Raw genomic sequence first — 11,369 nt, 5'->3', positions numbered from 1 at the left:
TTTATTAAATAGTTAAGACAATTAAAAACTTTCCTTATCTAAACTTTAAAATAAAATTGCACAAAATAAAAAATAAAAACTACTGAAATACATTTTTGTTAAACTTTTCCTGAATCTATATTACATTAAATAAAATATTTAATTTTTTTAAAAACTTCATCATTAGTTCAAAGCAATTGAACAAAAGGCTATTCTTATATAATTAAAATGTGGGATTCTAGAATATTTTACAAGAACATTTTTTCATAGGTTCACATATACTAATTTCAACCAATGAATTATTGCTTAGGATAAGTATTATTGAATCTGCTTTAAAGAATATGATTAATTTAAAATTAACATATTGTAAGATACCAATAGTATGCTGAAACCATTTTAGAAAACGTGAACTACTTTTTCATAAGTAGATTAAAGTATTTCTGCAACTTACTAATCCTACTAAATCAAACAGCTTTTCTTATTGATAGATTCCAACCCAATTTACATTCCAATTATTAGAGTTTAAACTATATTGATTATAATTTCAAAATATAACATATTTCTGTAAAACACAGTTAAGCACTAGGAAATCAAACAATAAAAATTATTCTAAGTGTCATAAAAGTTTTGAAACTGGTGTACAAAAATAGTTGTATAATATGATCTATGCCTAAAAATGATTTACTTTCTTCACTGTAGCAAGGACTTATTTTTCATGTTGCCCTCATTCTCCTAGTTCATTATTTCTTCATTTTTTCTTCATTTATTTTGATATGAATTCCTTCAGCCCTTCTTCATTTTCTGTATTCCTTTTCCTCAATAAGAGCCTTGTGAAATAAAAGATGCTCAATAAATATTTCTTTAATTATAGTTTTATATTTATTTAAAGTATAGTAATATATGGTATCAATATGTAACTACTAGTGTCAAATGATAATTCAGCTATGTTCTCTGATACAGGAAAAAACAGGTGTAAGAAATCTTAAGTATTTCCCATTACATGTGCTTTTACTTCTTTACTAGGAGTACATGGTTACTTAATGGCAGTACTCAGGAGAATAAGTAAGCTATTTTAGGTTCTCCAACTTCTTAGAAAGAATTCCTTAAAATTATAATTGCCAGTAGATTTTAATTAAATGTATTATTGTAAACTTCCTTAAAGATTCCTTTATTGCATCTAATCCAGTAATACTATAATTTCATCTTTTTCACAACTTAGTATGCATAGATTTATAGACAGTTAACCGAATATTATTTTTACTGATTTAAATGCACACTATTTATCTGCATTCTGACCATCTGTTACTATAGACTGAATTTATCAGACAAATTTGTGTTGAAAATTAAGCAAATTATCAGTACTTTAAGGTTATGTTTAAACAATGTTCAACAAAAGATATGGACAAAAAATAATAATCTAAATGAATTAAATTATTTGTCCCAATATTTGATTATTTATACTGACCAAAGTAAATTTTAACATTTTATCCATTTTAATATCTGCAAATTAGAAATGCAAAAGTTAACAAATAATGTAATTATTGCAAATATATTTGTGCATTTTGATGCTGGTCTAGTATTTGGAAAATTTCCACCTAATGCGAGGGATAGAGATACTTTCAGTAAATATTTTTATTTTGCTGGTGAATGGTGTTGTGATAGACTTAGGTTATTGTATTGGTTCACAAAATAACAACTGTATGAATTTTTCTATTTTTAGAGACGGGATCTCACTCTGTCAACCAAGCTGGAATATATCAATTATAGCTTACTAGAGCACTGAACTTTTGGTCTTAAATAATTCTCCCACCTCAGCCTCCCCAATAGCTGGAACAACAGGTACACACCACCATGCTGGGCTAATTTTTCATTTTTATTTTTATAGAAATGGGGTCTCAATATGTTGCCCAAGCTGGTCTCAAACCCCTGGGACTCAAGTGATCCTCCCCTAAGCCTCCCAAAGCGCTGGGATTATAGGCATGAGCCACTGTGCAGACCCCCATTTTGTAGTCTTAAATAGCTCATGCTGCTACCTGAGCCCCAGTTCTCTCATCAGAATATTAGAGATAACAACATTTGTTATGTTGTTGTGATGAGTCAATTACAACCACATGTTTAATAGTTCTTGAGAAAGCAATGCATTTTATCAACACAAGGCATAACCCTAATAATAGCCTCACGAGATATTATACTTATAATATTTGTAAATAATACTATCACAAAAGTCTCAGCCCTATGATATAATTGTCCTGGAGATAATATAAACCAATGTGAGTTTATGACCCAACTAAAATACCTGTTATTGAAACTCAAGAATAGACCTAGTATTGAAGATATTAGTCTTAGAGGTTGAGATTGTGTATTTTAGAAACTTCGAAGATTACAGAAAAATTTTAAGAAAAAATATGTAAAAATGGGGAAATCATTTTATTTATAAGTTACCTGGAAATGTTTAATACTCAATGTGATAAATAATGTTGTCCTTTCTAATTGAAACTACTTTTTGTACACATAGAGGCACAGCAAATTGTTATGACCGGATGTTGAACACTTTCAACAGTTTGTTATTTCATGCATATATATAATTTGTAAAGCAAACAAAAAAGAAAAGATAAAAACTCTAAGTAGAAAATAGAATTTTATAACTACATTTTACAGATTATTCCAAGAGATATCATCGGTTATTTTATTATTTTGAAAATATTACTGATTTCAACAACTAAAAAAACCAGTAAAGCCTGATATAATTTCAACATTAGAAAGAATAAATTATTGAAAAATATGTAGAACAAAAATGCCATCTTAATGCCATTGATACCACCATACTGTTGAACAAGTATTATAAGAGGTATTGAACATTGCACATAATTATACACCTAGGATCTGATATTGTAGATAAACCAGTTGTTCAAGGCCACTAAAATACTGAAAAAGGATTATGATTATTAACAGTGGGGAGGAAAATAAAACTATGAAATCCCTTCAAATGCAAATCTAGAAATGGTAATTTTACTCAAAATATACCAAAACAACTAAGAGTTTTTAGTAATTCATGACAAAAAACAAGACATCCGTCTCTAATTTTTTCTTATCTATTACATGAGTTCAGTGGTGATATAGCACATATTTTGGACCTGCATTGCAGTGTGGTGTTTATTATTGTTATGTTTTAGAAGTTACTCATTTAATCAAGAATTTTATAAATGTGATGTGTAGTAAATAAATTTGATCACTTCTGATAAATGGAAAAAGTTTAGATTTTATACTAAGCATTATCATGCCTGTGAACATCATATAAAATATTTAAAATTCACGTATTTTAATTGAATGAAGTGCTGAAAAATTTGAGTATGACTAATTGGTATTAATTACTTTAATGATAAAATTCAATTTTAGGTGGTACTTTATTCTATAGATTAGGAAATAGCTCCTCTTTCCTGCTAATTTAAAATAATTCTATGGCTCTGGTTTCTAAAATGTCTAACTATTTTCACTATTTACTGATTAGTATTAGAATATATTTCTTTCAATGGTTTGCAAGATTTGGAGGCATGAAAAACTTCAGGAATATAGGAAGTGATTTACAAATATTTGGCTATGTAGAGTAGTTGCATTGGTATTTTAAACTGGCAACCTTAAAATATGCTATTTTGAAGCATCTAAGCAGTGTTTGGAGAACTGGCTTACTGGGTGAGAAAACCATTTAAAAACATTTGTGTTACATAATACACAGCCATGAAAATGGCTATTCAAAGTTCTCAGGTAGAACATAGTTGTCAGTGCCAAAAGAAAAGCTTTGTACATTAACATAAGAAAAGGAACTTTTCATCTTAAAGGATGGCACAACTGGCATAAAAGGTCATTAAATGCTAATAGACCCACTTGAGGTATGCTTGCGTAATGGAGGATTAGAGCAACACAGACATAAAGACCAACATGCAGAAAACTTTTAACTCTCTGGACTACCCAACATAAGGTAGGAAAACAAACAAGGTGGAAAATAAAGTCTTTCTCAGCACTAATAATTACAAGTTTACATAATTGTTTCATGCAGTAGGAACTTTGGCAAAAAATGATGGCAGAATCTATAGGCAAGGCTGACACAGGAGAATTGGAAGAGTGGTTAGTTCATACAAAAATTTTGTTTGTATTCATCTTCATGTAGTAGAATAGACCGTTATTTAAGAAGTAGATGAAAAATTTGTAACAGTTGAGAAATTTAGTCAGGACATAGAAAGAATAATGTTGAGATAAATTATTTGAAGCCTTTTGCAACTGTCCTTAAGTTTATAAAAAGAAATAAATTTTCTTTGATCTGAACACATTCTTTGTACATGTGCAGTGTACAACATACTATATACATATGGGGCTTCCCTATGTACATATACATATGCATACACTATATGCCTTTTAAAATGTATTCACAGCTTTAACTCAAAGAAAATGAGTTAGCAACACAATAATCATTGCCAGACAATCTAAGTGCTGAAATAAGTGATATTAATCATTTCAAGGGCTCGTTTACCTCTCACATTGCCCAAGATTGAGAATATAATTTCTGTTTTTAGTTTTTTTTTCACTGCAACACTGATTGTCATATATAATCTTTGTGCTTTTGCATAATGCCCATTCTGGATGTAACATATATTCACACACAACCTTGGAGGTTTGAAATAAGCATGCTGGAACACAGGCAGGACCATATATCCATGCACAGAATATTCTGGATATGTTTTTCCAAACTGACTGTAACATCAACATGCATCACTATCATATTTGGTCCTGTACAGCAAGGAATGTACAGCTGAAGCAATCATGGCTAGTTTCACTTGCAATAGTTTCTTTAGAGAGGAACACCCAGTAGAGAAACAGAGCAGAATGAATGAAACAAACAAAAAATATCCCCCAAAACCAAAATATAAAAACTAAAAAAAATTCCTCCCACATGTTAACACTGAAAATTTGGCCATTTTCCAGGTAGCACATTTTCCTCATTCCACAGAAAGCATGTTTTCTCATAAAAGTCTGAGTTGAATTGTTTATAGGATACATATTTAGTGTCTTAGAGCTTTTCCTAACCATTGGAAAAGCTCATCTTGGTAAAGCGTTTTCCAGTGCACATTGGCTTCAACAGTTTCCACAGCTCGTGAGAAAGAAGCAGCAGCTACCCCATCATAGCTTTTCATGAAGTTCTTGAGCTGGAAAAAAAAATTTTGAAATGGTAAACCTGCATGTCTTAAAATGGATTAATGTCCAACATACATGAACAAGAATCTATTTGAAAAATTAGGAAACAGAATCCATTTGAAACAAAATGCCACAATCACTACAGAAGATATATTTAATATTGTGAAGTGAGCTTGGAAACAAAATGAAATATAACAGATTATGTCAATTAGTTGTAAGGTAATTGATTTTGGAACACAAAAAATAGTCACCTTACAACTTAATACCTCCAAATTCAGCTTCATGTTTCATGATTAGATATTAAAACAGACATTGAATTTATCATTTCAAAATAAGTTGATGAGATTGAAGTTAGGACTGGTTCTAACTTCAATGCACATACAATGTACAAAGTAGCCTTAAAAACTGAATAAAAGAATTAAAGTTCACATTTTGTTTATAGAGAGAAAATTATTTTTTATTTTCTCCAAATCAGTGGTTTTGGGCTTGACATTATCTTTGATGTCAAGGAGTAACCAAAGTATTATCTGGTGGAAAAAACAGTAATAATGCTATGAAAACTGGATGATTAATGACATTGCAATCACCTGTGTAAGTTGATTTTGAAAGACGAAAGGAGGGATACGGTGTTAGCTAGAGAATCTGAGCATTAAGTTTATAATTTCTAAGTGTTTTAGCATATTTTTGGCATAAAATTTTATTTAGAGAGTTCACATACTCTGGAAATACTCAGAAATTTTCCTTCAAGATTAAATACCAGAAGTTTTTCCTTTCTATTTGATATATCTTAAGAAGCTGGCAACGAACTAACAATTGTGATGCTAATAGACAAATGTGAAAAATCAACTTGCAACTCAGAAACATTATGTGGTGTAATTAGTGTGGAGTGTGATTCATCATGTGGTGGGTGCCACATGGAGGATATTCCAGGAGAGAAATGTAGTGTATCAAGATTGGCACAGGGGCAGGCAGAAATGGTGGTGGAAGACAGAGTTAAAATGCAGTTATAACTTTCTGAATTAATTTAGAAATTTGTTCATGGATAGCTTAGTTTATTTATAAATGTTACTTTGATTACATGATACGGATGGGTTTTCTCAGTTTTTACTCTGCTTTCCTACAAAGCCCTATGCCCAGCAGCATTAGCAATGGATAACTGTATCTCAGAGGTACATCGTTTAGAAGATTTCAAAATCACTGTGCTTTTATAACAAATACGTAAAATATCCAATGTATAACAAAAAATTATAGGTGTTGTTCTTAAAACTGATTTGGCATTTGATCAAATTACATATACTAAGAAAAAAGGGAAGAAGCAAAGGGATTGAAATGAATAAATATTAATAAATATTACAGGCATTGTGCCATGGGGATAGAAATGTATATACACATACATATAAAGGGAAGTCTAATGGAAGTACTTGAATCACAATTTTAAATGTTATCTGATTAACACAATAATACATTTGTACTTCTATGTTTATGTTCAGACTCATCTAGTCTATAAAGAAAAAAGTAATATATTTTGATCTATGTTTTGAATTTTGTTTTAATTTATTACAAAAATACGATATTGTCATGGCATTATTTACATGTTATAGGTCAATCAGAAAAAAATTACATATACTCCTTTTAAAGTATATTTTGAATTATTACATGTTTTCCTAGGCAGTCACTGAATACACCAGAGAGTTATAAATGACCCTTTCACAACTTTAACTCTGTGAAGCGTGCTCTTGGTTTCCTTATGAAATGGTAAGCCAGCCTAAACACATGAAGTAAAACTCTTAAGTCCTCCTCAAAGGCAAACTATGGGTTTGAATATAAACATTTATTGACACAAGGATAGTAAGTTGGATTATCCTGCAAAAGAACTCTCAATAGAAAATGTGAACTGGTGCATCTCTAGAGATTGACTTCTTACATCAAGATTTAAGTGCAGTAAAAAAATACCCCCCTTGTGGGTTCAGAGAGTCTGAGGTGCCTTATATGTATCTTAAGAACTTATTCTTTGGAACACATCTGGCCCACTTTCCACAGTTGCCATTAGTTGGTCTTAGGCCCTGTAATTCTCCATAGCTCTGATATCCAACCAGTGGTCGAAACTGCCTGGAACTGGCCCTAGTGCACGCTCACAGTGCCTTACAAACCCCTGCCTCACTTTAGAGGGCTTGGACTAAAATAAAGGCAGTTAGCAATCTAATTTGCTTATTTCTTCAGCTCTTTGGTAGGATTTATGCTGCCAAATAAGTCTTTTTGCTTTTTTTAATCGAGTTTTCTAAGTATACCATGATATGCTTTGCAAGTTTAAGCACTTTGATAGAATAATGTTTAGTAAAATGGCAATGTTGTTTGTGCTCCCTGATCTGCTTAGCATACAACTTTGAAGGATGTTTGTTAATTTCTCTATTAGAAATATTTTAGCATTAAAAAAATCCCTCTTATTTCAGGGTATCCTAGATCTCAACATCATAAGATAAATTATTTTTATAGTTGATTGTAAAACATAGCACACTCTTAGTAACCATATAAATGAATAGAATTAAGTACTTCCCTATTATAAACTTTATACCTTCAATACTAAAACTGTAAACATAACATCTTTGATGCATAGGCTCTACGTTCCTCCACAACAGTGTTGTATGTTAAGTTTAAAAAGCAGAAAAATAGGCATATGAAAGGATTGGTTAAGGGTCATTAGTGGAAAAATGGCAAGGGCATCTGAGGTTCAAAGATTGTCTCCATTAATTTAAAATGAAATAAATGATAGATTGCCTCATGGAGAAATATTTTTCAATTGCCACAGCCATGTAATTAAAAGGAAACTTCAGTTTCAGGTACTAGAATGCTGTTTTGGGGCGGAAACCACGGACCAGTGTAAGCGTCTTTACTGAATGCACTTAAAGCTGAGGAGGATCATTAAAATCCGGAATGAGTTTTCAGAATTCATAAAGATGCTGATTCCCTTTTGATCTACAAACTTAGAAATAAGAATATGCCATATCCAAAGGCAGTACCTTGGGCTTTCTGCTTATGGGGTTTATGGGTTAAGGTAAAATGTGACTGAAATTCTCTCATCCTTTTCTATTTAAGAAAGGGGGGCTATCATCATAAAAAACAAAATCCCCACCCCACCTGACAACAGTGTTCCTCAATCTTATAGATGATGAAGGTATTAAAGAGCCTCAGGCAGCACCTGCTGAACTGCAAAGCCAGAGTAAATAACTCCATAGTGAACAGATTCACTCCTCGTGGCTCTGAGAAACAGCATTGTGACATTAGCTGCTTTGTAGGTAATGAAATAAAAACCATAATTCAGTTTCAATTTTGAAATTATACCCTTTGTTATAGGGGCACTTTGAAACATCTAAAATGGCAATTAAATAAAGTGCAAAAACTAAATAAACCAGTGAAACATGTAAGACAAAAAGGTCAATATGTGATAAAAATCAATTAAATGTCTAAAATATTTTCTTTTCAGGGCCTGGCTATTCAAGTCCAGAAAAATATGAAAGGCAGACAGAGGTAGAGGAAAGAGAAAAGCAGAAAAGTAGGAGAAGGGATGAGAGAGAGGTAGGGAGGAGAGGATATAAAAGAGAAGGAGAGAAGCACAAAGAACAAAGGGAGCAAACAGGAGAGAAGAGGAGAGGGATAGATTTCGCTTTGTGCTCACTTCAATAGCTGCACAGGTTGTGACTAAATGAGTCTTTCATTCCCAGATTATTGAATATAAAATCATTAAATTAAAAGTATTTTATTTAAATACAGAGAAAATTGGAAGCAATCATTAATTTGATTGTTTTTTTTCTTCCTGTTTCTTTATGGATATGAAAGCACTCCTTTCCATTTAGCTTCCTTTATTCAGAAAACAGTAAAAAAATGTTCTGGGGCTTTCAAATTTAATCCTTCAGGGTTGGGAACACACATAGCAGGGATAAAGACTGAATTTCAAATCATTACAATCAGAGACTTAGCTTAGCTCAGCTCATGGTGTGAAAGAATCCAAGTTGGTGCACGCGGGATAATCATAGGAAACTGGACAATATTAGACGATATTAAGGATGATGCCAGCATTGATGATTCTAGGGGATGCTGCTTAGTGTGATTAGCTGCGGGGCACAGCATTAGGCATTCTGTCAGCAAAAACTGAGAAAACCATCATTCTCAATGCCACATATCAGCTATATTTTACAATAGAGAACAGGAGCACAAGAAAAGGCAATCAATGTTTGAAGCACAATTCATTGTAATCAATTAAAAGAGTCTACATTTTGCTTCTTTTTACCTACCTCCATATCCCACCCCATTTCTAATCTCTCTATATTAGCAACGTGACTTAATGGCAAAACAAACAAACAAAACTAGCTGGCTTAAATTTCCAGAGTAATAAGCCAGAAATAACATAGTAAGGATATGTGAGGTACTCTGGTAACCTCAACACCAGTCATTAAAAATCAGGTGTATTTTCATTAATGAAATTCATTTGTGATTGTACCAAGCATTTTTAAACCAATTTATTAATCTCAATATGTATTAGCAAATATACTTCTTTCTATGCATAAGAAGTTGTTTCATTTAAGAGGCTATGTAGCACAAACCAATATTATTATGTACAGTATGCCCATTGTCTGTTTAGGACTGACCACAAAGCAGTGAGACATATAGTCTGTATCTCAACACCAACCTTGACCTTTATACAAATACTGAATCACTGACAGGATGGTTTTGTTATTTAGTGAATCTTACAGTGGGTTAATAGAATCATTTGAGGAATAGCTGATTGGATCAATGAGCTCTGAAACAGATTGTGGGTCTCCAGGATTGAAAATCATCACATTCAAATATTTCTTGCAGGCCTTCAATGTTAGATATGCTAAAAATATCCTTTGCAAATCATGAATTGAGTTGTCTTTAACGTGTGTGTGTGTGTGTGTGTGTGTGTGTGTGGTGTGCGTGTGTAAGTAAAAGGAATGGATGTGAATCTGTTGCAAAGAAATGACTGAAGTAAATGGACAATGTCAAATGTTTAGAAAAGAAAATAATTAGACCTCATCTTAAAATATTTACCTCTTTGAGTTCACCTTCAGTATTAAGAAATTCTGTGACTCCACTGATAAGTTTGGAATTCATAAACAATGCTTCTCCATACCTCAAAAGAAAATAAGAGTTTATTTCAATGCAGGTAGTAATTTAAAAATATTACCGTAAAGACTTTTTAGAGTTCTTCTCAAGTTCCATTTGATCAATGATGTCAGAGACTGCCAGAACTCTGAGCACCCAAGCCTACTTCTCTAGGGAGTCAGGGAGGGACAAAGGGTTATGGCTATGGGATATCATCACACCCCACCTGATATGGTTCCCATTGTTTCAGAGAAGTTGGAGTTTAGCACGTTTTTTTAAAGCGACCCTCTATAACTGGTTTAGGGATTAACAATGTATTTCCAAGCCAGGCCTGAGAATAAAATATTTTAAAACTTTCAGTTACAAAGCAACCTAGCTCCCTGGAAGGGAAAATGATTCCAACGAAGGCAAGAGAAACTGCAGGATCAACTTGGCATTGTCAGATCCTTTGGTAAGGTTAGTCAAAATTGACACTGGCATTGTCATATTTCATTCTTAGAAACTGAGGCAAAATGCATTCTCAAAAATGTTCTCCAAAATATTAGCTTTTTTCATATGTACATTAAAGTAAAACATCTACTTTTTCATTTGGATTGCCTGATCTTTATTCCAGGAACGCAATTACTTGACTTTTTTTTTTTCACTTGGAGTGAGGTGGAAGGGAGTGGGAGCAGCGTATAGGAAATTCGGATTTCCAGGCCTGCTTAGAACTCATGCATCAGCATTTCGTTGGGTAGAGCCTGGGAATCTGCAGTTAGGAGAATTCTTTTTTTTTGAAAAAAAAAAAGAAAAAGAGAAAGAAAAAAAGGAATGAAGGAGAGGAAGAAAGAGGAAGAGGGAGAGAGAACGGGAGTGTTGCTTTATTCTAAAAATGGGTATTGAAAACCTCTTTTATGCCAATAATTGTGCTTAATAATGGCCAACCAATATTTCATTTAAACCTGTGAGTAGGTGTGATGTGGTACTGATAAGATTGTATATTCTGGGTATTTAAAGTGAAAAGTTCTATAAATGTTAATTAAGTTTACTTGTTCCGTATCTGAGTTCAAGTCCTGGATATCCCTATTAATTTTCTGTCTCGT

The 11,369-nt window shown here is 32.4% G+C and overlaps 1 protein-coding gene across 1 annotated transcript in view; it reads right to left on the bottom strand.

Annotated features, from left to right (window-relative positions):
• Positions 1-2,387: 2,387 nt before the first annotated feature.
• Positions 2,388-11,369, bottom strand: part of TRHDE (thyrotropin releasing hormone degrading enzyme) — a 422,303-nt gene continuing 413,321 nt past the window's right edge. Inside the window, exons 18-19 of the mRNA XM_035257033.3 lie at positions 10,234-10,315; positions 2,388-5,177 (exon numbers count right to left, since the gene is read on the bottom strand). Coding sequence (XP_035112924.1) covers positions 5,034-5,177; positions 10,234-10,315 — 226 coding nt within the window. The 3' untranslated portion in view covers positions 2,388-5,033. The remainder of the gene's footprint in view (positions 5,178-10,233; positions 10,316-11,369) is intronic.

The sequence above is a fragment of the Callithrix jacchus genome, chromosome 9 (genome assembly GCF_049354715.1).
Source record: "Callithrix jacchus isolate 240 chromosome 9, calJac240_pri, whole genome shotgun sequence".
NCBI classification, from domain to species: Eukaryota; Metazoa; Chordata; class Mammalia; order Primates; family Cebidae; genus Callithrix; species Callithrix jacchus.
Note: the sequence above shows the minus strand (reverse complement) of the source record. Positions and strands in the feature narration are given on the sequence as shown.